The sequence below is a fragment of the Talpa europaea genome (assembly GCF_964194135.1).
Source record: "Talpa europaea genome assembly, chromosome: 16".
NCBI classification, from domain to species: Eukaryota; Metazoa; Chordata; class Mammalia; order Eulipotyphla; family Talpidae; genus Talpa; species Talpa europaea.
This window is the reverse complement of record NC_140084.1, coordinates 47,510,154-47,537,171: the sequence shown is the minus strand read 5'-3', so window position 1 is coordinate 47,537,171 and position 27,018 is coordinate 47,510,154. Positions and strand designations below refer to the sequence as shown.

The 27,018-nt window shown below is 58.8% G+C and overlaps 2 protein-coding genes across 6 annotated transcripts; both read right to left on the bottom strand.

Moving 5' to 3' along the window:
- Positions 1-453: 453 nt before the first annotated feature.
- CPT1C (carnitine palmitoyltransferase 1C) lies at positions 454-15,439 on the bottom strand (the record flags this gene model as incomplete). Of its 4 annotated transcripts, none has more annotated exons than XM_084256693.1 (18): positions 454-712; positions 1,127-1,219; positions 1,329-1,436; positions 1,828-1,986; positions 2,591-2,725; positions 2,934-3,098; positions 3,733-3,849; positions 4,906-5,011; positions 5,714-5,896; positions 6,017-6,212; positions 6,489-6,573; positions 6,668-6,775; positions 7,012-7,089; positions 10,300-10,437; positions 10,525-10,626; positions 10,815-10,986; positions 13,000-13,139; positions 15,299-15,439. In XM_084256693.1, the coding sequence occupies 18 exons, from the start codon at positions 15,437-15,439 to the stop codon at positions 527-529; spliced, it is 2,412 nt and encodes an 803-aa protein (XP_084112819.1). In that variant the 3' UTR covers positions 454-526. The 4 variants fall into 4 exon arrangements, with proteins under 4 accessions (XP_084112819.1, XP_084112820.1, XP_084112821.1 ...); XM_084256694.1 differs by having other exon boundaries at positions 6,668-6,742; XM_084256695.1 differs by lacking the exon at positions 2,591-2,725.
- Positions 15,440-18,391: 2,952 nt separating this feature from the next.
- Positions 18,392-25,844, bottom strand: PRMT1 (protein arginine methyltransferase 1; the record flags this gene model as incomplete). Of its 2 annotated transcripts, XM_084257832.1 has the most annotated exons (11): positions 18,392-18,555; positions 19,565-19,686; positions 19,767-19,917; positions 20,359-20,474; positions 20,567-20,654; positions 21,105-21,247; positions 21,831-21,894; positions 22,044-22,199; positions 22,936-23,037; positions 23,585-23,638; positions 25,809-25,844. In XM_084257832.1, 11 exons carry the CDS (start codon positions 25,842-25,844, stop codon positions 18,472-18,474), a joined length of 1,116 nt encoding a protein of 371 aa, XP_084113958.1. In that variant the 3' UTR covers positions 18,392-18,471. The 2 variants fall into 2 exon arrangements, with proteins under 2 accessions (XP_084113958.1, XP_084113959.1); XM_084257833.1 differs by lacking the exons at positions 20,359-20,474; positions 20,567-20,654; positions 23,585-23,638.
- Between the last annotated feature and the right edge of the window lie 1,174 nt (positions 25,845-27,018).

Genomic DNA, 27,018 nt, shown 5'->3' with positions numbered 1-27,018 from the left:
GGCTGAAGCCGTGGTTGCAGTGGAGGTGGGAATGGGTGCTGCTGAGCCATAGGCATCTAGAGGGGCTCTCTTGGAACATGTCAATGGCGGTAGGTGGACTAACGCCAGATCTTTAGGTTGGGAGCTGATTTTGGGGTGGGCTGTTGGAGTTGGGGTCTGATGAGAACATGTGGGGTTGCTAGATTGGGACTGTCCTCGGATGGTTGGGGTGGGTGTGGCTGAAGCGGGGAATGATGCAAACGGGCAGGTGTTGGGGGATTGTAGCTGAAGCTGTGATTGAAACTGGGGATTCACAGCTGAGCCCAGAGATGGAAGGGCTCGTGCCTCTTCCTCACCTGATCCGCTCCTCTCCCGCCCTGCCCAGCTCGGTGGCACAGTGCACACCACACACCAGCTCCAGCTCCCGCACCTTTATTGGACAGACGTGGGATTTCCAAACTCAAACAGGCTGTCTCTGTCCTGCACCAGCCCAGCCACAGCGACCATCCCCTTAGTTCCCAGGGAGACCAGCTCCCCACTGGAAGGCTCAAGTGCTGCTGGATGTCGTGGCTGGCCTGGAGGCGCTGATGTGGTAAGGGAGAGAGTTACACCTGTGTCCCGAGCTCTCCTCCCTTAGCCCTCTGAACCCACGAGTAAGACGCTGTCCCTCCTGGAACAAAGAAGCCACGTCCAGCAAGGCGTCCTCGATGTGCTGCCCCAGCCGGTGTGAGTCCTGGAGGGAGAGACGCATCAGGCCTCAGGCTGCTGGGAGAGGCTCGGGGCTGAAAGACAACAGGGCTGTGGGCCCGGATGCCTGGGTCTGGGGTAGGAGAGCCGGGGAGCCTGGAATTCGGGAGCGAGGGAGGGGCTGGGGGCCGAAAGTCCCCAGGACTGAGGGAGGAGGCCCTGGAGGCCCCCTTTGCTCCGCATTACCCTCCCTTCTCCGTGGCTCCCCACTTCTGTCTCTGACTCTTTCCCTGCACCTCCACCCATCCCACCACCCGCCTTCCCTATGGCTCCGTCCTCTCTGCCCCTTTTTCTTCTTCCCATCTCCCAGGCTTCCTCCTTGCTGAAGCCCTCTTTGTCTAATCACCCTGGATTCCTGGGTCTGAGGGAGAAGACAAGGCTGTACTGACGTGTGTCTCACCGTTTTTGTGCTTGATTTTTTGCTGGAGATGTGGAAGGTGATCATGTCATCCCCCATGAAGATATAAGAAACCCCGTAACCGTGGTCGTCAGCCTGGAAGGGAGGGAGAGAGGACCCAGGCAGCCTCCAGCCCTCTGCTCCCCCACTACCCGGGAGCGCAGATCCCCAGCCCCACCTCCCTCCAGGCTTCAGCCCCACTCACGGGCCCGAATCCACCGCCGGAGGAGACGTAGTCGGGGAAGTTGTGGAAGTCAAACAGGTGCGTCTGCTGCACAGGGATCTGGCTGGTGGCCAGACGCCACTGCTCGGACTGGACCTGCCGGACAGGAGGCGGGCCCGCGTCCAGGAAAGACACACGGACCCGCAGGTCCACGCCACCCTGGCCCAACCCCACTCCATGCAGCCGTGGTCCTTCCTGACCTCTTCCCTGCCGGCCTCGTTCCCCTAAAGGTGCCAGGTCTGCGGTGGGGCTTTTCCCCTCAGGTAACCACACCCTGGTCGGCCCTGCCCCTTCCGAAGGGCCACGCCCATCCGACCACGCCCCCTCCCGCGGCCACGCCCTCTCCACCCCTTTTTCTCCTGTCCAGTCTCCCAGGCTTCCTCCTCGCTGCCGCCCCCTTTGTCCAACTTTACCATCCTTGCCCTTCCGAGCCTCCCTTCTCCGTGGTTCCCCATTTCTGTCTCTAACTCTTTCCCTGCACCCCAACCTGGGCCAGGAAGGGCGACTGCAGGTGCAGGAGTTGGGACACAATGTAGAGTGCGAAGAGGTGGCGGTCGACCCCCTGGCCGCTCATCGCTGCCTTCAGCAGGGCCTGGTGCTTGTCCACCGCCATGCGGAACAGGGCGAGGCACTGTGGGATCTGGGGTCCCCGCGGGAAGTCACAGGTCATGGAAAGACAGGAAGTGGGCTTACTGCTGGGGCCTGTCACACCCCCGGCCTCCACCCAGCCTGCAACATCCCTGCAAGGCAGAGATAGAAGCTCTATTGTACAGAGAGAAAACCCGAGGCTCAGAGAGGGAAATTCACTTGCCCAGGGGCACACAGCAAGATAGAACCAGCTGGACCCCCAGGTCTAACTCCAGAGTCCAAGCTCCTTCTACTGAATCACAATGCCTCATAGGTAGTGCCTGAGAGGGAAAAGAGGTGTTGGGGTGGGGCGGAGTGGGGGGGTGGTTCTGAGCAGAAAGGGCACATGAAGAATTGTACAAATGGAAGTCACACTTGGAGGTTAAAGAATCAAAGAGAGCTTCCTTGTGCAATCGCGGATCCTTCTCGGGTGCTGCCCCATGGAGACTAAGCTGAACTCCCTCTGTCTCCCCACATTAGCGAGCTCCTTAAGATGAGAGACCAGGCCTGGCTCCCCCCTATCCCTAATATCCACGTGGCCCTGGCCATCAGTACATGCTCCACCAATGCCTGAGAATGTGCAAATAAGGAAAGCCTCAGAGCAGGCCCTCACCCACCGTTTTTTCTCTGTCCTCCATGGCTCGCACGAAGTTGCAGGCTTCCCTCGTGCAGGATCGCACTGTCTCCGTCCGGCCTTCCAGGAACAAGCGAGTCATGGTCGACTCATAAGTCAAGCAGAATTGACCCCTGTCCTGGTGGATAAGGAGGAGAGGACCTGTCACGGGGCTCGGGAGGTCTGCACAGATCTGAGCCACCTCTGTCCAGACATACAGCCTCCTCCCAAAAGGGCGGACCCACAATGGCAATGACCAAGAAGCGTCACTGAAAGGATGGAAGAGGCAAGTCTTGGGGTCCCAGAGTGGCTGAGGTCCTGTGAGGGGGACTGGGAGCCCGACTGACCCGAAAGTAGGCCAGCTGCAAGGCCATCTGGATGAAGCTGTCTGAGGAGAGGTGGCAGTGTTTGATGAAGCTCTTGCCGAAGTGGGAGAAGGGGAAGACATGGCAGTCGATGCTTCCAGACAAGGTCTGGGCTCCCCTCAGGGCCAGAGAGATGGATGGATGGATCTGCCGGAGAAGGGAGTGAGGAATGAGGGGCGAGGATTGGGAGTGGTGCTGGAGGCAGAGGGCGTGGAGCTTGGGCTGGGGTGGAATGTGGACATGCATGCATCAGACAAGAGAATGGAGCCGGAGGGCTGGGCTCTAGGTGGCAGTAATGATGGCAGTGAAGGTGGCATGCAGTAGGGGCCGGATGGGCATGGTGTTGGGTATACGGACCGGACTGGAGTTGGGGAAGAGGCTGGGGTTGGGATGGGCTGGGGTTGGAGTACGGGATGGGGTTGGGGGTTGGATGGGTTGGGGATGGGATTCATTGGGTTGCGGATGGAGTTAGGGTTGGAGATGGGATTGAATTAACTATGGTAATGGTGTTGGGGATGGAGATGAGTCTGGGGCGGGAACGAATTTGGGGTTTGAGTGGGATAGGACTGGGTTGACGTGGGGGGCGTTAAGGATGGGATTGGGGGTAGGGCTAGGGTTAGAGTCAGGGCTGGGGATGGAGGCTGGGGATGAGTTTGGCTTGATAGGCAGTGGGGTGTGGGTTTGCAGTGGGGCGGATTTTGAGCTTGGAGGTGGCAATGAATTTTACATCAAAGTTTGGAATTTGGGGACTTGGAAGAGCAGACCAGAGACCTGGCCTTACCTTGTCTGGAAGGTCCCAGTGCAGGCGCTGCGGCTGGGGCAGCGTGGGCTCCAGGAGGCCTTTGCAGTGGCCGTCTGCTGAGTAGCCGAGCTGAAAGCACTCTGTGGCCAGGGTGAACTAGGCAGGAGCAGAGGCTGTCAGATTCCTCCCCAGGACCGAGGGCCTCTAGCCAGGCACCTCCCTTCCTGAGTCCCTGGGGGCAGGGGCAGCCCCTGAGCACTGTTATGTGGACATGAATGGGCCTGAAGGGTTGAGGTTCCACTGAGTTGGGAGTTTCTTGTGCATAAATCCTCAAAGGGAGAAAACAAAACCCATTTTACAAATGAGACACAGGCAGGGAGGAGTCACGGCTTAGCTGGGTCATCCTCAGATATGCTGACCCCCACCCCAAGTCCCATCCCAACCCCCCATGCAACACCATGGAAGAATAGGACCCCCGGGGGTGCAGACATCATCCCCTGTGTTTGGGGGGCTAAAGAGAATAGAGGTGCTTAGGACTGGACGGGAGCTTCAAGGTAAGGGCCGGTTCAATTCTTCACCTGAAGAAGCTGAGACTCAGAGAAGGAGAGTCACTCGCCCGAGGTCACACAGCGAATCAGCGCTGGCAGAGCACGCTGACTTACTGTGGTGCGGGTGCCAGGCCTCACCCTGGACCTCAAACATTCTGGATTCATGGCCTCATTCTAAGGCGCAGCTGTGACGCTGGGGAAATCACTTCCTTTCTCTGAGCCCCAACTGCCTGTTTGTCAAAGGAAGGTCTCTGCCTCGCTGAGTCTTCCTTTTTCTTTTGGCCTTAACACCCTGGGAGGAAGGTCTTGAGAATGGGGAGGGTGGCCCCTGAAGGGTTTTGGTTTTTTTGTTTATGTTTTTTTTTTTTTTTCAGATTTATTTATGCATACAAGAACCGGGGTACAGGCCAGAGGTGCAGGGTGGGGGTGAGAGGATTCAACAGAGACAGAGTGGGGAACAGAACGGGCAGATCTACTGAAATACACTGCTGAGGGGAGCAGCGGGGGAGACAGGAGAGGTCTGCTGTGCCACGTGTGTCACCTCCCTGACCAGGGATCAAACTCCTGTTGCAGAGGCTGTGGATAGCTTCATAGTGCTGTGACTTGACCCTTGCACCACCAGGGAGGTCCCTGGATGGGGTTTTGGGGGTACTGACTACCCTACCTCCCACATGTGTCCTGAGATGGGGCAGTCGGCCCACGAGTGTTCCACGCTGAGACCCAGCTTCCCGTTGGAGAAGACAATTAGGGTGAAGGATTTGTCAAACCATCTGTAGAAGGATTTGCCAAACCACAGTGAGAACCGAAGAGCGAGGTCAGGAAGGAACTCTGGGTCCTCTGGGGGGGACATGCGGGGACTTCAGCTTGGGAAGATCTGGGAATTAGGGCTGGGGTCGTGGAGTGGGATCTCTCAGAGACTGGGAGTTTCTGGGTGGTCTCAGAAATGTCACTAGGGTTTGGAGAGTTGGTGGACTTTGAGAGAACCTTCAGAGAAAAGTTCAAGGTTTGCAGGGTGCTGGAGATTAGGGGGAGTCTCCTAGGGACCTCAGAAATCAGAATGATGCCTGGTGGGCCTCCAGGAAGTTGTCTGAGGGCCTCATGGTCTGGGGGTCCTGGATCTGGGGTCCTGGGCCTGGAACACTTGCATTCAGGTCCAACGATTCCATGTTTCCCAGCCTGGGGTTGTGGTAGGGGGAGGGGGTGATTCTGGATCTGAGGATCTAGGTGTAGCGGTTTGGTGGTGATCAGAGCTGGTGTCCCAGGGTCTGAGGTGCAGGGCCTGGGGGATTCTCTGGGTCCCAGGTCTCAGAAGCCTTGGACCTGGGGTTCTCTGATCTGGGGAGACCCTGGATCTGGAAACTGCCCAGGTCTTGGGGTTCAGGGGCTGCTTGTCAGGTAACCAGTATCCCAGGTCTAGATATTGTGTTCTGGGGTCTCAGGACCAGGAGGAGTCCACGCTCTTGCAAACTCACCGGTCGTGGCCCCTGCCAGCCAAGAGGGCGTGGGCATAGGCATCCAGAGATGCTGCGGGGTCCTCCTTGCTGAGCCCTGCAGGCTCACAGTCCAGTGAGACGAAGAACGCAGCCCCTTCCACCGCCTCCAGGGCATCCTGGGCCTGGCTCTTCAGCGAACTCCGCACCTGGGCCCACATGTCCCTGTCGGGGGACGTGCCTGAGCCAGGTGGCCCTCCACCGGGCCCGCCTCCACCACCTGCCCCCTCTGGCCTCCCCACTCAGCGCTGGCTGCCTCCGGGCCCGCTGCCCTCGGGCGCTCACCTGGGAGCTGCGGTCAAGGCCGCCAGATGCTCCTCGTGGGGGCAGGCAGGGGAGGGGTCATCCAGGATTCGCTGAAACTGCTGCTCCAGGGCTCGCGGGGAGAGCAGGCTGCCCTGGGAGTGGGTCCCCACGCGGAAGAATCGGCCCCGGTGGAAGACGGCCACGTGTCTGCTGTCTCCGAGGTGGCGGATGTGGTCTGGGGGCGGCGTTAGCAGAGGTGTGGGGGCGCGGGCTGGACACCCGGGAATGCGAATGATGACCACCCACTGGGCATTCCCCGTGTGGCTTACACCCGTCTAAGCAGTCACTTAGAGGTGAGGAAGCTGAGGCTCAGAAGGATAATAATCAGCCCAAGGTCACACAGCTCGGGAGCCGTGGAGCCAGGATGCTAACCCGGGTGGCTGGCTCAGGAGTGCACAGTGTCAGTCAGTTCACTGTTGGGCCTCTGTCAGAGAGAGGGAGCGGGTCTCACCTTTCTGGACGCCAGGAATGCGGGTGGTATTGAATATCTTCTCATACTGGGCAGAGCATAAGGGCCGCATCCCCATCAGCAGAGTCTGCAGGATGTGTGGGCTCGTGAACTGCCTCCAGGGCCACGTGGCCCCCCAGCCTCCCCTCCAGCCCCCGGGTGGGGCAGCGGGGGGCTCTTACTGGCAGGATCTCCTGGCGGTTCAGGTGGTGGCGGTACAGGAGGAGGGCATGGACGGCGTTCCCTGCCCGAGCGGCCTGAAGCGGCGTGGGGGTGACGTACAGGAAATCCTAGAGGCCAGCCCAGGGGAGAGAAAAATGCTGAGGATCAGGTTCGTTCCTGATGGGGGAGGCATTGACCTCAAACACAGGCCCTGGCCCCTACAGAAGGCCGGATGTTGAGTTTCAGACAGTGACTCAGGCCATAGTCACAAATCCTGCATTCTACCCAGATGCCTCAACGCTCAGCCTGGGGAACTATGAACCCCACCCCTCCTGAGTCTTTCACTCCTTTCTCCCCTTCTCACCATCATATAATAGTTGCTGTTCACCATCAGCGAGTTCCGGGATCGCAGGTACACAAATTCTTCCCACCAGTCACTGACCTGTAAGTGGGGCAGAAAGACACACAGCTGGGATAGCTGGGGGAGAATGGGAAGAAGGTAGTGGAAGTTGTGAGTCCCCCAAGACCTTGCTGTGTCGAACAGAAAGGGTGGGGCTCGATAAAGAAGGCCATCATGATCAGTAACTGGCAAAAACCTAGAGGTTCATCAATAGATCAGTTACTTAGCTAAACCCCAAGAATGGAGGTTATGGAATAGTATACGGCTGTTAAAAAGAACAACTGCCACAGAGTGAGTGCCAAGACAAGCTGTCAAGTGAAAAACATGCAACAATCCCATCTGAGACTTAAAAAACTACAATCATCTAAATGTCCATGAGCAGGGGCCTCCCTGGTGGCGCAAGGGGTTAAGTCTCCACACTATGAAGCTATCCACAGCCACTGGAGCACGAGTTCTATTCCCAGCCAGGGAGGTGACCATCAGGGCACAGCAGACCTCTCCTGTCTTGCCTGCTGCTCCCCTCAGCAGTGTATTTCAGTAGATCTGCCTGTTCTGCCTCCCACTCTGTCTCTGGTGAATCTTCTCACCCCCCACCCATCTGGCCTGTACCCCTGTTCTCATATGCATAAATAAATAAATCTTTAAAATAAATAAATAAATGTCCATGAGCAGTCCAATGGATAACCAAAATGTGTTCTGTCCATAGAATGCAATGTTAATAGCAATATAAAAAAGAATGAAGCTCTGATGCAGGTTACAATGTGGAGGAAACACAAAAACATTGTGCTAAATGACAGGGGTTAGACACAAGAAGATAGTGTATGATTCCACTGAGATCATTCGCGTAAATGGTGAAGTGACAAATTTTGTTTTGCATGTTTTACTGTAATAAAAAATGAAATCTCTAAAATGATGCTACCCTCTCACCCAGCATTCCCGCTTTGATATCTAGCCAGAGAATAGGAAACCAACAACTCAAAAAATTACATGCTCCATGATGTCTGCTGGAGCATCCTTTACAGCAGCCGGGACTGGACACAATCTAAGTAAGCAGAAAATACCAGCCTCCTGCACTTAGCCTCTAGGCAGCTGCCAGTTGTCTCTCTGGGGGTCACTGAAAACAGCAAAATGAACCAAGAGCCCCAAGATGCAAACAATGTGAAACTAAACAGATAGCATATAGGACACTGGTTGACAGTGTGAGAATTAAAACAGGGGCAAGAAACACTTTCTTCCACCTCAGCTTGGAATTTATCAGTCAGCTGGAATATTCTGTGCTCTGCGTGTGTACACGATGAGCAGGAACCAGCCAGAGGGTTGACTTGGGGGCTCCACATATATTTTAGCAAGCAGGCAAACAGGCAAATCCGGAATCCACAAATAACGAGGATCGACCTATATAAAAAGTCTAAGTGATAATGAAGTGCTGTGTTGGAAGACAAGCTGGGCTCAGCTTTTTTTTCTTTCTTTTTGGACTCAAGATAATGGTGTATGTTATAAATGTCAGTACCTTAGAGGTACCAACATAGATAAATGAGCTAGACAGACAGTGATATAAATACACTATATATAGTATGTGAATATATATATATATGTGTACATATAAAGTATGTGTGTATGTGTGTATACACTTTTAAAAAATCAATTTCTTAAAGATTTATTTTTATTTATGCATACAATAACTGTGGTGTAGGCCAGAGGTGTGGGGGCTAAGAGTATTCCCCAGAGACAGAGTGGGGAGCAGAACAGGCAGATCTACTAAAACACACTGTTGAGGGGAGCAGCAGGTGAGACAGGAGAGGTCTGCTTCGCCCTGAGCGTCACCTCCCTGGCTGGGGATCGAACTCATAGTGCAGTAGCTGCCAATAGCTTGGTAGTGCTGACTTTAAACCCTGCACCACCAGGGAGGCTCCTAAAAAATTTAATTTTTGAGGGCCTCCCTGGTGGCGCAGCGGTTGAGCGCTGGGTTGTGAAGCTGCCCGCGGCCTCTGTGGCGCCGGTTCGATCCCCAGCTGCTCCCCGGCCACCGGAGGAGGGTCCCACATGGCGCGCAGACCTCTCCTGCCGCCCGCTGCTCCCCTCAGCAGTGTACTTGGGTCCCTCTGCCTGCTCTGCTCCCCGCTCTGGCACTGGTGAATTCTCTCACCCTCCCGTGCTTCTGACTGTACCCAGTGCATGTATAAACAAATAAACAAATAAATAAATAAAATACTTGCCTCTTTAAAAAAAAAATTTTAAAAAAATTTAATTTTTGAAAGAGCTCTCACTCCTCCTTCCTACCAACTAGGCAGTTTCAATTTCCCTCCAACCCTCCAGGCTCAGCTCTAATACTTTTTTCCTCCTGAAACCCAGACTCTCTCATGCAGCACAGGCCCCCTCTGACCCACCCCATCAGTCCCCTCCAACTCATCACAAACTCCCACGGAATAGGGGGTCTTTAAGGCCCAGTCTGGGTAAATCCCACCTGGTGATCTGTGTCTTCGTTTCCGAAGGACCTCAGCTCAGCTCAACAATCAAGGGCTTCGCTCCTGAACTTAGATTAGAAGTCCATTTGGAGGTGTCGTGAGGGAGGAGTAGAACTATTCTGTGGGCAGGCTGACTGACAGGGCAGAGACTCAGAGGCTGGATGCCAGATTTCTGGTTCAAATACCTGGAGGTTGGGGCGGGGCTCTGGAGGTGAGCGGGCCCTGGAGGCGGAGTTTACATTAGTAGAAAGTGGGCTCCAAAAGCTAGAGCCTGGTGGGCGGGGTTCAAAATGTAGGCAGGTGATGAAAGGTTTGAGAACATTGCGCAGTAAGGAGGAAGTCGGAATATCGTCGCATCTGGTGGCGCTGGGGTTAAGACGCAACCAATGAAGCTACCTGCAGCCACTGCAGCAGGAGTTCGATCCCCGGCCAGGGAGCTACCCACATGGAGCAGCAGACCTCTCCTGTCTCCCCGCTGCTCCCCTCAGCAGTGGATTTCAGTACATCTGCCTGTTCTGCTCCCCACTCTCTGGTGAATCCTCTCACCCCCCCACACCTCTGGCCTGTACCCCAGTTTCTTGTATGCATAAATAAATAAAGCTTTAAAATAAATAAATAAAAGGGAGCGCGAGGGCGGGGCTCAGCACAAGGAGCAGGGGGCGGGGCTCAGGGTACGTCAGCGGCGAAGACCAATCGCGGCAGGGCTCGTGGCTGTGGGCGTGTCGAGGGGCGGGGCAGGCCTCGGAGGGCGGGCTCAGAACCTTGGCCTTCCTGGAGGGACACTCACGTAATTGGAAGCCCACCAGGACTTGAGCCGCAGGTACCACTGCAGCAGCGAGGCCTGCAGCCTCAGGAACTCCTGCGCCAGGAAGGCCGTCCAGTCGAAGTCCTCGTCTGAGAGGATGGGCCGGACAGACTCCAGGTACTGCGGGGCGACGCCGGGGAGAGGGTAGGTCAGCAGCCCCCGCCTCGGGGGTCGGGCCCTGCCCCATCCCCGGGACATGGGGCCCACCTTGTGCACAGTGTCCTGCACGGAAGGCACGGGCTGCCGCGGCAGGGAGCGCTGGTAACCGAAGAGCATGGGGTGGCGGCCAGAGAAGATGCGGACCAGGGCCTGCACGGAAGCCAAAACCTGGAGATCAGCAAACCCCTCGCTGGGGCTGAGGCCTGGGGCCAGGCGGTGTGTGGCCACCCACCGGGACAACGGGACAGCGAGGGAGAGAGAGGGGGCGCAGAGATGGAAGGGGGGAGGTGGAAACCCAGAGAGAGGGAGACCCGACCCAGGCTCTGCCTCCCGCATACCAGCCAGGTCTTGGTGGGTGAGGACATGGTTCCATGGGGCTCAAGGAGCCAGCCGTGGTAAGACAGAAGAAGCCGCAGGGCCACGTGAAGTGTGAAAATCAGGGCTCCCCAAAGACAAGATGCAAACAGTGCTGCTGCCAGGACCCCTCGGAGCCTGTGGTGCTGTCCGCCCCTGTGGGAAGAGATAGGATGGGCCTGGGCCTCAGCCTCGGCCTCAGAACCCAACCCCCCTTCAGCCCCCACCCAGCCCTGCCTTTCCTAATAAACCCCCGACCCTGGTCTTTTGGTTGTCAGAGGCACAGCTTGTGGAATTAGAGGCAGTCAGGGAAGTTCAGTTTCCTCTCTGTGAAGTAGGCGGGATCTGTCAGCCCACCACCAGGACTGTGGGAACACTGAGCTTCTAAAGACACTTCCCATGGAAATTGGTAGGAGTGGGAGCTGGTATTTCCACCACTCCTAGAGAGCACATTATACTCCAAGGCAGCGCTTTGCAAAGTGGAGCCTGTAACTGGGAGTCAGCTGAGAATGCAAATTCCCAGGTCCCACGCAGACCTACTAAGACCACCTGGGGAGGAGCCCCGCAGTCAGTGTTTCAGCAAGCCCTCCAGTGATTCCAACACAAACTCCAGTGTAGGAAACGTTGGTCTAAAGTTACACTGAATGAACATGGTTGCAAAGCTGCACTCAGATAAATATGAGCAAATCCCACTTAGAGGATGTTGGCCCTTCACCGCCCCTCTGTAGAATAAGTACATCCAACCCCCTGGAGATTTCTACCTCTGATCCTGGATCTGCCCTTTGGAGCTGTCCGCACAGATCTGAAAGTCCTTCTCCAGGAGGACTAACCCCAGAGTAAGAAACTGTCACTTCACCTGCACTTGGTTTCCAATCCTTTCCCAAAAATGAGAGCCACTACTGCAATTATACAACCACTCCCACTTAGTGGCCCCCAGTACCATACTGAATATTCCACCTACATGATTTTGTTTAATTCTTCCAGGGCCTCCCTGGTGGCGCAAGGGGTTAAGACGCAACCTATGAAGTTATCCACAGCCACTGCAGCATAAGTTCGATCCCTGGCCAGGGAGCTACCCACATGGCACAGCAGACCTCACCTGACTCACCCGCTCCCCTCCTGACTCGCCCGCTGCTCTCCACAGCAGTGTATTTCAGCAGTGTATTTCTTTTTTTTTTAATTTCTTTTTTTAAATTTTTTTATTTTTTAAAGATTTATGTATTTATTTATACAAGCACTGGGTACAATCAGAAGCGCAGGAGGGTGAGAGAATTCACCAGAGCCAGAGCGGGGAGCAGAGCAGGCAGAAGGACCGATGTACACTGCTGAGGAGAGCAGCGGACGGCAGGAGAGGTCTGTGCGCCATGTGGGACCCTCCGCCAGTGGCCGGGGAGCAGCCGGGGATCGAACCGGCGCTGTAGAGGCCGCGGGCAGCTTTTAAAGCCAGCGCTCAACCGCTGCGCCACTGGGGAGGCCCTCAGCAGTGTATTTCAGTAAATAAATCTTTAACTCTTCCAACCATCCTAAGAAACAATTATTATTATTATTTTTTAAAGATTCATCCACTTATGCGCATAAGAACTGGGGCACAGGCCAGAGGTGCGGGGGGTGAGAGGATTCACCAGAGACAGAGTGGGGAACAGAACAGGAGGAATGACTGAAACACACTGCTGAGGGGAGCAGGGGGCGAGTCAGGAGAGGTCTGCTGCGCCATGTGGGCTGCTCCTTGGCCGGCCGGGGATTGAACTCATGCTACAGAGGCTGCGGATTGCTTCATAGTGTGGTGCTTAACCCCTTGTGCCACCATGGAGGCCCAGAAGCAATTATTATTACCCCAATTTTACAGATGAAGATCGTGACACGAAGAATGATAAAGTATCTTGCCATTCTTGCTTACACAGCTAGATGCTGGCAGAGCTTATACTTTTGCTATTATTTCCTAGGTTGTAACCATTCCTCTCAGCAAGAAGCAGCTGGGATGGGAAATTATGCAAAGAGAAGGGAGATCATCACCTCCTTTTTTACCAATGCTATAACTTTGTTAATCTGATCCAAACTAAGTCTCCAAAATTAACTTTCCTTTATCATGCATGCCTCACTGATGGAGAAGTTTACTGGGTTGAGGGAGAGTAGCTAGAGGGGTCACTGGGCTGAAGTGTGGGAGCTCACCAGTCAGGCAGCAATTCTTTGATCTTTTCCATCAGTCCTAGGGAAGGATCCAGTTGGAGGAACCAGGCAAGCTGGATTGCACTGAAGAGGAAGAGCCAGCTGAGAGGGCTAGCGGGGAACACACCAGTGAGGAAGTCATTCTGCAGGGAGGAAAGGGCAGCCATCCAATCATTCATCCCCTCCACTAGGCCCTGTTCTTAGACATTTATTGAACGTTTATCGAACATCTTGAGCTGGGTGCTCAAGATCCAGTGGGGAACAGACAGACCTGGGTTCTGCCATCAGGGAGGTTAGTGCAGAGTGAAACAAATGGTAATGGTGGTAGGACAAGGCCCAGGAGTCCAGTGGTGGCAGGTTGCTTAGCATGAGGGAGTCAAGGAGAGCTCCCTGGAGGAGGTTACTCTTCAGGTGGGACAAGGACCCTGAAATTAAAACGATTCCCCATGTACAGCCAGGTCTGAAGCTTGGCAAACCTTCTAGAACTCCATAGCCATGGAATAAATAAAAGTGCTAGGTCACTAACTACAGTCTCAGCGATGTGAGCTACAGATGACATTTTTTTTAAAAGATTTATTCCATTTATTTATGCATTCAAGAGCTGGGATGTAGGCCAGAGGTATGTGGGGTAAGAGGATTCACCAGAGATAGAGTGGGGAGCAGAGTCACTGAAATCCACTGCTGAGGGGAGCAGCGGGGAGACAGGAGAGGTCTGCTGCGCCATGTGGGTAGCTCCCTGGCCGGGGATCGAACTGGTGCTGCAGTGGCTGCTGATAGCTTCATAGTGCTGAGACTTAACCCCTGCGCCACCAGGGAGGCCCTTCTCACATTGAGTGAATGGAAGACCTTGGAGACCATGGTTTTGAACTTGAGCTCTGGAGCCCACACTGTGGACTCATCTCTTCTCTGTCACTAACTACCCGAGTGACTTCTCCTTTCTGTGCCTCACTTTCCTCCATGTGTATGTGTATGTTAAACCTTTAGATGCTGGGTTGGCCGGAGGCCTGGGGGCCCCATGGGCAAGGCTGGAGGGGCTCTTTGGGGCTCTGGGGTGGTGGTTCTTTACCCACTGGATGAGATGGCTGTATTTTGTCAACCAATATGGTGATCGAGGTGCCCATCAGCCCGCTCAGCTGCCGCAGGGAAAGAATCCCTGAGCCTGGGCTGGTCCTTCATTTACTCCAAGCCCCCAGCGCCCTCTTCCTGCCGCCTCCTTGTTCTCCGAGCCTGCATCACCATCTCACACACTGCACGTTTGCTTGTTTATCTTCACTGCCGAGCAGGATTCTGTCTCTCTTGCTCCCTGCCATGTCCACAGAGCCCCCAACAGTGGGGGGTCCTTACATGCTCCCTAGATAGTCATTGAATGAATGAAGCACTGACACTTACTCAGCCCTTGCCACTGGCCAGGCTTGGTTAGTGTTCACGTGCAGGAACGTGTTGAATCTTTTTGATCATCCTTGAGGATGGTACTGTCTTCACCCCCTCCTACCTGTGGGGAAACTGAGGCTGCTTGTCCAAGGCTACACAGCCAGCAAATGCGGAGCGGGATTCAAACTCAGTCCTGGCAGACCCCACAGGGGTTCAAGACCTCTATCAAGAGAGGCTGTGACCAGCGGGGATACTCCAGAGAGAGATGGAACCGGAGTCCGGAGCCCGGGACACCTGTCCGGACACAGGCGGGGCAGATGCTGGATGCACGCATTCGGGAGCACAGAGCAGGAATCTGGCTTTTCCAGAGCTGGGGCGGCAGGTTGGCAAATGAAGACAGGATACTCAGCTTGGAAAAGTAGGGAGGCTACCATGTACCCCGCAGAGGGGGACTGTGGGTTCTGGAGCAGGGGCAAGGAGGGCCTTCTCAGACCCAGTGAGCGAGGGCCGGGGAAAGGAGAGACCTTCAGCATTTGGGGTGTAGGCTACTCAAGATCTTGATCGAGTCTTGTGGTTCTGCAAATGGAGCAACGAGCTTAGAATCTAAAGATTAAGCTTAAGGTAACAGGTGCATGTGAAGGGAAGGGGAAGGCATTGCAGAAATTGGGGTGGAAGTTGTGTTTGGTGGTGTGGGAAAAGGAGGTGGGTTGTCCAGGTATTGGGTGCAAGAGGTTAAATAGGGGTTCCCCATAGGTGAGGTTGAGGATACTGAAAGCGAGCCCCAGAGAATCCAGGAAGGGCTCTAAGGGGACCTGGAAGTAGACGCTGAAATTCCTGGGGGGCCTGGGGTGGTGATAGGGTCTCGGACATCAGGATGCCGAATATAGGCTCCTGGCACCCAGGGAGAAAACCAGGCCGCAGCCCTCCTCACCCAGAAACGGGAGAGATGCCTCTTCCAGGAGCGCAGTCCGGAGAGGTAGATCTCCTGCAGCACCGGGGCACTGAGCTCCGCTTCCGCCCCGTCCGAGGTCAGCGAGGAAGGGAACCCCTCGGCCTGGCGCGCTTCAGCCATGACGCTCTGGGGGGCAGGGCGAGAGTCATCCTCCAGGCCCCCGGTGCCCTCCTCCCGCAGACCCGGGAATGGAGGACCCCGGCTCCCCCTTCCCTAAGCACCGGACACGTCAATTGGGGACCTCTGTGAACGCATAGAGAGGGAGGAGGGAGAAGTCGCGTAAAGCTCTTTTTTCTGACTGGGCTAAGAACAGGGTGCGGGTGCGAGTGCGGGGGCAGTGCCTCCCCTGCAGGGGACTTTCAGGGTCCGGGGGTGGTGGCGGAAACCGGTCCTGGGCGAGTTGTGGGGTCCGGAGACCAGCGCTATCCCAGGCCCACTGGAAACGAACACCTGCCGGACGCTGGCGCTGCCGCCCTATTTCCGCTTCCCATTCCGAGCGGTGGCGGGTGGGGGCAGGGATCGGAGGGAGGTTGTCCTTAAATTCATCCCCTCCGGGGTGGCCAGGCCTCCCCTCCCCCCCGCCTGGGGCTGGAGGGGGGAGGGAAGCGCCCCACTGCGCATGCCTCGCCGTCAGGGATGCTGAGGTTGTGCGGGGAGCAGCGAGGCCGGGTGATGGAGGGGCCCGCGCGCCCAGCCCCAGACCCCGCTCTCGGCCCCTCGCCGGAGCTCGGGCCCCTGCGGCCCGGTACTCACCACTCTGCACCCGAAGACCAAGCCCGAGAACACGCCCCGATCCCCGACTTAGAGCGCCGGGCCCCAAGGCTCCCACTCGCATGTGTCCAGCTCTAGTGCAACGAGCCCGGGACTTGGTCGCTGAGCCCGCGGGGCTCCGGCGCGCCCCCGATTGTCCAACAGCCAGGAACCCCGGTTTCTGGCTCGCGCTGTGCCTCGCCGGGTATCAAGCCCGGGGTTTATCCCCGCCCCCTTCCAAAATCTCGGCCCCTTGTCCCCGCCCCTCCTAATCTCCGCGCGCTCCTCCCGCCCCCCGGAGTCCCAGTGGCCAATCCCCTCCCTCCCCGCACCCCAGCCCCGCCCGCTCCCCGGCCGGGTGGCCCTCCGGCGTCCCGGAGCTAAGCAGCCTCCCGCCCTCGGGCCCCCGGCGACGGGCTTCCCAGTTCGCTCGTGTCTCTTTCTCTCACGGAACCAGGCCCAGCTCGGAGCCCGCAGCCCACTCTGGGTGACGTGAAGCCACGCGCTCGGGGCACCCGGGAGGGCGCGGGCTGTGTGCTCGGGGCCGCCCACCCACGCCGCGCTCGGCGGCCGCAGCTGCGGGCATCGGGCTGCCTTGAAGGCGCCGCCGCAGTCACCGGGAGATGCTGGGCCGAGGGGAGACCGTGCCGGAGCGCGGCGGGGACCGGGAGGCCGGGCCGGGCAGGGACGGAAATAAGAGCCCCCTCGATGCGGCTCCGAGCGCGCTGGGCCCCGCTCCGCGCGGCCCGGCGGTGGGGAGGGCCCCGGGCGAGCCCAGCAAGGGGAGTCCGGGCACAGGAGACGCGGGGTCGAGGCTCCAGTACACAGACGGGTTAGCTGAGACCCGGGCGGGGGGGGGGCGGAGACGTGCCCGGGCCACCCAGTGAGCTGGGCACTGCGCTGCCTTCCTCGACGCTGCCCGGGGCAGAGAGGGGGTCTGGCCCGGGGCCCATAGCTGGGGGTGCTGGGGCTCGTGACCACCTCTCTCGCAGAGCTCCTTGGCGGGGCGGGGCAGAGCCAGTACGAACCTGCCGCGGGGACACTGGTGCCCGGCAGGTGAGAAAGGCCGGTGGCCCTGGGGAGGGAGCGTGGAGACCGAGCTCCAACAGAATCCGCTGGAGCCCAGGCCCCACAGGACGCGGCAGCCGGCACCTCCCCGCACCACTCATGTGGGCGCCACTGGCCTTTCTCACCTGCCCGCGCAGCCCTGGTCCCCTAGGTCGGAGGCCGGGAGAAATGGAGGCGAGACGTGGGTGGCCATTGCGAGGAGCCCGGTGCGGCCCCGCCCCCTTTCCGAGTTGGAGCGCCTGAGTCAGGCGCCCACGCCGCAGGTGGGGAAAACTGAGGCCAGAGTCTAGGCCTGTCACTCGACAGGCAAGATCATATCCTGGCCCCTTCCCCTCCCCCTGCAAAGAGGCCACCGAACAGTCGCCTGGCGGTGCGCTTGGGTCTACACCTGGCAGCTCTCTGGATGCGCAGGCTGGCACCGGGCTGAGGCGACACCACCAGCTTCCAGGAAAGGAGCAGGGCCGGGAGTCTTGGGCACTAGATGACTTACGGGCACGTGGGCCACATACAGGGACTGTGGGCAGTAGCTCAAGAGCAGGTGTGGGCAAGTGTTGAGGCTGTGCCAGGGCGTCATGATGCCTGGTAGACAGTGCCCTGCAGGTCCTGCGCCGGGCTCTGTGAACGGGCCACTGGAGACGCGCAGAACAGCTGCCCAGAGCTGAGGGGCAGCCATCTTTTCACAAGACCCCCACCCACCTCTCCCCAACTGGCAAGTCATGCTGTGGTAGGAAACAGGCACGCCCAACACCTGCACCCCTAGACTCAGCTTCCCCAGGGGCAGAGGCAGGGCAAGGCCATGCCAGTAGTGCTGGCCAAGCCTTGGAGTTAGGGACAGGAAACCACTCAAAGAGAATCCATGTGGGCTGGGCGGCGGGGGAGCCAGCTTTCCGGGAAATGTAAGGGCCCAGCTGCGCTGGAACCCACACCCACCCCTCTCCAGCCCAGCAGGGCAGCCAGGAGCAGGAACCCTGCCCAGTGGGACAAAAGGGAACAGGGCCCGGGGGCAGGGCACACAAGAGGGAAGTGAGGGGCCTGCATGAGCCATTCCAGGGCTCCTGGCTGCCGTCTCAGCACCGGCTGAAGAAGCCCCAACACACCCCTTGGCCCCCAGGAAGCTGAGCCGACTCAGCTGAGGATTTATTGGCGTAAATGTAACCATATAAAAACATAAGTTATGAAAAAACACAGTCACGATGTGCCCTCCCCCCCCAGCCCAGGCCCCTAAAACCCCCTTCTGCAAGAGGGAGAGGAAGGGGGAGCCCCAAAACCACCTAAGGCCGCAGCCCCTGGGCCCGTGCAGGGCCGGCCCGGCCGGGGGAGAAGCCGGCGCCGCCTCAGCGCATCCGGTAGTCGGTGGAGCAGGAGAGCTCGCACAGCTGGCCCTTGAAGTCCAGGTCGATGGTGAAGTCCAGGTCGCGCTGTAGGGAGAAGGGACGCCAGGGGGACGTGAAGGGGAGAGTGGGTGGGCAGGCAGAGCCAGCACCTGAGGGGGAGGCCCAGCCCTGCGCCCTCCTGCTGTCTGTACCTCCTGCCCCCAGGCCCAGTGGGGTCCTGCTCTCAATCCGCGTCCAGGCTGGGGACCCCACAATGGGTCCACATCCAGAACTGCCCTGAACCCAGACAGCTGGTGACAGCACCCAGGACATCCTCACGCCCACGTGGGCCCCGGCCCGGAGAGCTCAGTGGGGTGACACAGGAGACCCTGCCCACCAGCTCAAGGGCCACTTCCTCCTTTTCTAAGAACCCCTCTTGAGCACACTTCCCCTCCAAATTAACCTGACAGCAGAACTTGAGCATCCCGCCCCTCGAGTCCCACTTCCCCTCCTTCTAGGATTCCTGGCGGACAACCCTCCTCAGCCCCATCCTCAAGGACTCCTGCCAAGTCCTCCCTTCACCCAGCACCCCCATCCTTCCTCTCAGGTTGTCCCTGTTGCTTTAGTTGGGGGATCTCCACCTCTGCGCTGTTCACATTTGGGGCATTTGTTGTTCTGTGCTGTGGGATACGTGGCAACCCCAACCCCTAAATGCCAGTGGCACCCCTTCCCCCAGTTATGACTACCCAGAATGTCTCTGATGTTGATGGGGGGGGCTGGAAAGCTACTCTGCTCATACTGCCCCCCATCTCCCTGACTTGGGTCGCAGATGCCACTGGAGACTCAGTCTCCTTGGCTCCACTCCAGAACTTTCTCTGCCCGCCTGCTCAGGGAATGGGAAGCTCGACAGCGCCCCCAGCAGCCGCTCCACACCCGGCTGCCTGCCCCTGCATCATCTGAGCCGACAAGCCTGTGACCAAGTCCAGGCAGGAAGTCAGGGTGGAGGTGGTCTGGCCGTAGCTGGGTCCCGGGGCCCGGCACAGACCCCGAGGGCCCGCGAGCAGAGGCCAGGGCAGGCAGGCCCCAGAGCGGGCAGAGGGGCCCCGCGGCTCACGTTGTTCTTGGCGTTGGGCCGCATGCCGATGGTGCCGAAGATCTCCTCGCCTGTCTTCACCGTCAGGTAGTCCTCCATGTAGAACACGGTCTGCTTCCAGTGCGTGTAGGGGGACTCGGGGCCTGGGGGCGGGGGGTGCACATCAGTGCCCGGCGGGCCTGGCGGGCCCTAACCCTCCCCCACACCGGGCAGCGGCACTCACTGGTGGAGAAGCCGGTCCGCTTGTGGCAGCGGGTGAACTCGATGTTGAAGTAGGCCACCAGCGCGTGCACGTAGTCATTGCGCTTCACTTGCAGGCAGAAAGGGGAGGTGAAGGTCAGGTCTTCCACCTTGACGGTGTAGATGTCCACTTCCTGTGGGACAGGCCATGAGTCCGCGCTGCCCAGCCGGGCGTTTAGCCAGAGCTTCCGGCTCTGCACCCCTCCGCTCTGCACCCAGACCCCGGCAGACTCGCTGAGTGCGCCCCAGCCAGCCACCTCTCCTCGTGTAGCGCCCGACAGTGCTCCCCACCCCTCCCCAACTTTCCCTACTTGATGGATCACCAACGAGAACATTTTAAGAGCGTCAGCGGGGTCACAGCAAAGTCCTGCCAGCTCCCCTCGGGGGCCTGGCCGCCTCATCCCCCGCCTCACTCGCTGCAGACATTTCCCTGCCCAGCTCTGCCCGTGACCTCGAGTCTCCCCCCCAGGTCCCAGGGCAGCCCTAGGTATAAACCCGCTGGCCCCGGGTACAGTACTGGATGCAGTGGGGTGTCAGTCACCAGCCTCAGATGAACCCCAGACGCGCCCCCTCACCTTTATGAGGCAGGCGTTGGTAACCAGCTGCTTTGGGTCGACCACGTCCACCAGGGGCTCCTTGATAGCCACATCTTTGATGCAGGACATGTCAAAGCCGTACACGTTCTCCCACCCTGGGAGGCAGGAGGGAAGAGGGGTGAGCCCAACAGTGGGTACAGGTAGAGCCCCCACCTCCAGCCCTGAGAGCCCCAGGGGTGCCATTCACAGTGGATCTTGTAGTCTTTGTACTGCCGGTCCTCGATGGCTGTCACGTACAGCGTGGCTCGGTCTGGGAAAATGAGGCCATCGGGAGCCTGTGGAGGGGTGAAGCCAGGAGCCACTAAGAGCGGGGGTCTGGGCCACACCATTGCCAACCTCTGGGCCCGCCCACATAGACTCCAGCATCAGCCTCTTCAAGGGTCCTGACCTCCGCCCTTGTCAATCCCAACTCTGCTCCCTCCTGCTCTTCCGGCGCACACAGAGCCAGAGCACCCCTGCCCCAGGACCAGCGCCCTAGCCACTGTCTCAGCCCAGCAGCCTCTTCCCTTCCAGAGCCCGGGCATCTCCTTCCCACCTTCCTTCAGGTCTCAGTGGCGCCTGCCCCAGGCGGGCAGAGCAGCTGGCCCCTGCCTATGCCTCGGGCTGTGCTTTCCCTCCTGGCAGTCAGTTCATCCCGGCACAGCCTCGGGGGCCTGTGGACCCAGCCCCTGTATTGAGCCCCCGGGGTGATGCAGGCGCAAGCGGCCCCGCCCGCCAGGCCTCACCAGCCACTTGTCGCGGGCGTAGAGCACGGTGTTGAGCATGGACTCATAGAAGAGGCAGTAGCCCATCCACTCGCTGATGATGATGTCCACCTTCTCCACCGGGAGCTCCACCTCCTCCACCTTCCCCTTGATGATGGTCACCACTGCGGGGCAGACGGCACATGGGAGCTGGGCCTGGGACAGCCCAGATCAACCCCGCGGGGTCCAGAGACCAGGGGCCCCAACAGGACAGCCCTCCTTAGAGACGAAAAGCTGGCGGCTGCCTCTGAGCTCCATGAGCTGAAGTGACACCTGGGTAGCTGAGCCTCAAAACCCGCCACCACCATGGGTGATTTCTGAGGCTGTGACAGGGGCTCTGCGTGATGGGGCCGGGGGAGGCGGAAGCCCGTGTTCTCTGGACGCCTCAGCAGGCGCCAGCGCTGTGCACAGCAGGGCTCGCGGAGCATGGTGTCGGCTCAGAATGTGAAATGACAGGTGCCCAGGGCTTCCTCTCACTCTAGTGGCGGGAATCCGAGGAGCCCTTACATCCGTAACCCCTACCATCTCCCGGACTGTCTTGCTGGGGGAACCTGACGTCATTCATCGCCCCAACATAAAATTCTGGCACAAGCCCAAAGGGAGTTAGGGCTGAAATTATGTTCAGCAGCCCTCACCCCTTGTCAAGGGCCCTGGGGACGGGGGAAGCAGCCACGCCATCCCTCAAACCTATGTTCACTCAGGGCTCACCGTGGTCTAACTTGTTGGCTTTGACAATCTTCACCGCATAATCAGAAATGCTGGAACACTCGATCTGGAGTCCAAGGAAGAAGGGTGAGAACCCTCCCAGGCCACTTAGCCCCCAACCCTCTCCCCCTCCATCCAGTCCCTGAGCCCCCAGGGAGCCCCTCTCCAACCTCCAGGCCAAAGTCCAAAGCCCGCCTGGCCGCCCAGAAGACTCACCCCAATGACCTTGCGGGCACCGGCCTTGGCGGCAAACATGCAGAGAATCCCTGTGCCCGAGCCCACGTCCAGCACCACCTTGTCTTTGAAGAGGTGCCGGTTGTGAAACATGGAATTGCGGTACGTGAGGGTGCGTACCTCATCTTTCAGCATCTCCTGGGGGAGGAGGGACACAGGACAAAGGTAACATGAGGGGGCCCACACCCGCAGCAGAAAGCGAGCTCCTGTCACCCACTGTTTGCAGCACCAGCGCTTGGCTGTCTACCTGCTTTCTCGTCCCCCGGAACAAGTGAGTTCCCTTCTATGCACCCGCCCCCCTATTCTGTAACACTGGACTGTTCAAACTAAATCTCCGTCCGGGCCAGGTCCCATCACTGTCTTCCAAGCCTCTGTGATCCCTTTCAAGAGTCCACAATAACTAATGCCACTTTAGGTGCACCTAAAAGTGGTTAAGTTTTATGCTATGTATATTTTACATGTTAATAAAAGGTCAGGATTCCGCCCCAACCGCTGCCTGGGACCTCCTCCAGGTACAAAAGTCCAGAAACATCTGCACACCAGGCACGAGGGGTAGTGCCACCGCCGGTCACTAGAGGGCAGCAGAGACCGAGCAACCGCGCATGCGGGCAGAAGTCTCCAAACGCATGCGCGCTGCCACTCCTGCCTCCCCAGAGTGGCCCCGCAGACCTGCTAGGCTAACCTCGGTCTCCAAGGCAACCAGCACAGAGAGGTGACCCCAGCGTGTATACCTCCCCTTGCCAGCAGAGAGGGGCAGCAGGCTGGCTGCAGGGGAAAGCCGTGCAATGCAGTGCGCATGCGTGGGAAATCCAGCACAGCCCCTCCCTCCCCAACATAAAAGCCCCCTGGATTCCTCAACCTTGTGCACACTCACCTCGTGGATGCCGAAGTGAGCATAGGAGTCGAAGTAGTAATCTTTGGACGTCATGTCCTCGGCGTTGGGCTTCTCTGTGCTTTCTGCCTGGCCACAGGAGACCTGGAAGGGGTTGGATGGGAGCGTGGGTCAAAGGGGGGCTCCCCACAGCCTCTGCACCTCAGGCCCTACATCTCCTAGGAGAGTCTAGACCCTCCCTCCAGACCATACCATGGCACCCCTACGGCCCGCCTGCCATCTTACCTCCCTGAGGAACCCCAAAACATCGTAACCCCATTTTCCTCATCCAGGACCCCCCCAGAACACCATCCAGGGCAGTTCCCAGATACCTCAGCCACGCCTACCATCTCTCCAGTTTCTCTGCCCCCGTCACTAGCTCAGCCCACAGCTGGGGAGGGGAGGGGAAGGCAGAACTGGGGCAGACACGGGGACGGGCCAGGGGGGCTGGAGATGGAGTTAAGGAAGTAGCCACAGCAGTGGGGGAGGCCAGATGGGGGCCACAAAGCTGGAGGGCGCTGTACCAGGAGTTTCGGGGGGCAGTGGTCAACTGGTTTGAAGCAAGAGGGAGGGATCACGTCAGAGGCTAGAAAGGGCCTGATGTGTGGCAAGATATGTTTATGTGGGGAGGGTCTCACAAAAGGATATTTACTTCTTCAAGAGGCGGCTGGAGGCTCATCCCATTAGCCAAGGTGGCTACAAAATTCTAGGAGAGAGTAACAGGGAGAAAGGATTAGCTACTGTGAGCGCCAGGGGAGGGCCCGGCCAGGACCTGGGCTCTTGGGGGGAGGGCAGGTGGTGTGTTTCTTGCAGTTTTCTTTTTCCTTGGTGGGGGTGGTGGCAGGGAGCGGAGTGAGGAGGCAGGGCTGTTTTTCAAAGGGGTAGAAGTGGGGGAGAGAAGGAAAGGGGGGTCTGTCCCAGCTGAGCCTGGAGAGATGGTGGCCCACCCCACACTGCCCCTCTGGCCAGGCACCTGACCACACACACCTCCCCTATCCAGGTCAGAGGCACTGGCACTCGCAGGGCACATGGCACTGCCAGCTGTCGCTCCCCTTCATCATCTAATCCCCCCAGATTAGGTGACACTTCCTGACACACTTCTCCATCCTGGGGAGCCATGAGCTGGGGGAGGGAGGCTGGCAGGGTGTACCCACCAGGCCTCTGCCACCCCTGCAAACCACTCTCCAGCCCGAGAGAATGCCAGAAAAGAGGTGTGACACACAGCACACCCCCCAGAGGTGGAACCCCAGCCTCTAGCTCCTGTCTTGGGTTCTCAAGTACCTAGCTATCCAGTAGGTACCGACGCCCTCGCTTCTGCCCCTCTAGCCAGGAAGGCAGAGGACTGTGAGTTTCTGGGCCTCGGCTCTCCTATCCCTGACGCAGAGGCCCATCCATCCAGGCCTGCAGCACCCTGGGTGCGGGGCCTCGTCCTGAGGCAACCTCTGGGGAACATTTCCTCAACCCCTACAGGCCTTGGTCCAGGAGAGAGCCAAGGGGGATGGGAGTGACCCCAGGAGCTGAGCACAGTAGGCAGCTTGGGGGCAGCGGACCTCCCACTCCAGAAGAGGTGACGAGGTAAGGGGAGGGCTTGGGGGACTGCTGGCACCATCAGATTACATCTCCTCCAGATGTGCCCACACTCTGGGAGCCAAGAAGCGGGAAGTCACGGGCATGATCCATCCACTAGGCCTGGAGCCCCACCCCCCACCCTCCCAAGTCACTCAGGAGGCCCATGAAGCAGGGCCGCGGGTAAGGGGGATTTCCCACTGGGGCCTTTGCTCAGTACCGTGATCCAGCGCCCGACATGCCCCGGGGGGGCTTGACCTACAGGATGGGAGCCACCCCCACAAGCCTGTACAAGAGCCAAACCTCACTGGAAACCATTTCAGGCAGCAGCAGGGGGGGATCATCCCCCACCCTCATTAATGCGCGGAGGAGAGAAAAGACTCCAGTGGGGACTCACGCTCTCAGCCCAAATCCCATCACATCCCCTCTCCAGCCGACTCTCCCTCCCCTCGCCCATGAGGACTCCATGGAGGGGAGGGGGGGCTTTGAGACACGCCCCATGAAAAGATGTCCCTCCCACACACCCAGAAACGGCCACAAGGGGGTGCGCGGCACCTTATCGGGAAGGATCTCCTTCAGCGAGAGATGCCCCCCCAACACCCAGAGGGAGGTCACAGGGGCATGCCCCATCCCCCAGGTTCTGAAGCCCCGGGCGGAGGAGAATCCAGGGACAGGAAACTAAGGGGCCCGCCGGGAACCAATTCTTCGTCTTCTTCCAATCCCCACCCAAGAGTGCACGAAACCTGGACCGATGCCTAAGCAGATGCTTCGGGCCCCAGATCGGGGTTCTAGAGGGTCGGCCGAAACTGCCCCTCCCAAGGCACTCCTTTCTCCGCCGAGAGCCCCAAGTCAGCCCCACCCCTCAGTGTGCGTCGCGGGCCCCGGGGAGCAGGGCTGGGGGCCTCTGAGGGAGGGTCGGAGCCTCCTCCCCGCCCCCCCGGGGCGCCCCTCCCCCGGCCGGGGGCGGGGCCTTTGTCCCGCACGTGGAGCCCACGGGGCCACCGGCACGGCACACCCCCTCCCCAACTACCGCGCCGCGGCCACGTGGGGGCCAGGCCGGAAGCGCCCCCAGCCCTCCTCCACGTGGGAGGGGGCACGAGACCCTCGGCTCGACAGGATGCCGCAGGCCCCGAAAACGAGGTAATCCGCATCCCAAACGGAACCCCAGATCCGGAGCAGGCGGCGGCCCCTCCGCACGCCTGGGGGCCTCCAGCCCCAATCGGTCGACTCCGAGACCCTTTCCCACGACGGAGTCTTAAAATACCGACCCCACACCACCCCCCACCCCCGGCGGCACTCCAGGAGCTCACCTCCATGATGCAGTTCGCGGCCTCGGCTGCCGCCATCTTCACCCGCACCTACTCCTCCTCCGGCCGCCGAGACCCCCCCCTTTCTCCGCACTCCCCCGGGACTGCTTTATACCGGAGGGTCCACGGCCCGCCCACCGCAACCCCGCCAAGAGATCTCATTGGCAGGGAAGGCGGTCCGTCCGGGAGGATCGTTTGGTAATTGGGGGAAGTAGACGCCCATTAAAGCGCAGGGACCCGCCCAGTCTGGCGTGTCGAGCCCCGCCCCCTCGAGTCGACTGGGATGGGAAAGACTGCCCGTCTATCGCAAGAATTGCGGCTACTGATTGGATAAAATCAACCAGGACCTCCCGCCCATTCCCCCGCAGCACCGCCTCAAAGCTTCCCGGCGGGCCCCGCGCTAGGCGGACATCTTGAAATAGAGCTGTCCATCACCTAAACGACCCGCCCCTAAACAGCTGCTATTGGTCTATCCAAAAAAAGGGACGTCACGAGGCTCTTGGCCAGCCCTCGCCCGGCGGACTCAAGGAGAACGCGGCGACTGGACTATGAGAGGAGGAAAGCCCGGCTTTCCCTTCCCACGATTGGCTCAAGGAAACTGTCACTCATCGTCCATTAGGTAAATTCCCCCCGCAGCGAGGCGCCCAGGAGCCGCGAGAAAGCTTGTGCCCATTTACCTAAGGGGAAACCTGAAGCAAGGAGAAACCCAAAGAGCAGGATTGTCAGGGATCCCGAGGCATGGCAGGGGTAGGACGCAGGCTTCTGGGCATTTATTTTATTTTTTTAATGCACAGAACTGGGGGTGCAGGCCAGAGGTGCAGGGGGTGAGAGGACTCAACAGGGTGGGGAGCAGAACAAGACAGATCCACTGGAATCCACTGCTGAGGGAGCAGCGGGGAGACAGGAGAGGTCTCTGCGCCATGTGGGGAGCTCCCCCTGGCCGGGGATCGGGCTCACGCCGCAGTGGCTGGCCATAGCTTGATAGCGCTGAGACTTAACCCCTGCGCCACCAGGGAGGCCCTGAATTGTGTTTTTAACACCTCAAATAATGCTGTGTGTCCAGGCGACAGACATTTGTAGATGATCTCAATAAAAAATTCTAGAATGAATGTATGAGTTCTTCCCTTCATCCATAAACCAGAGGTTTCTGAACAAATATCCCCGACTTAGAATGGTGGTTCTCGAGTGAAAGGCAAACACTCCATACTTGAAA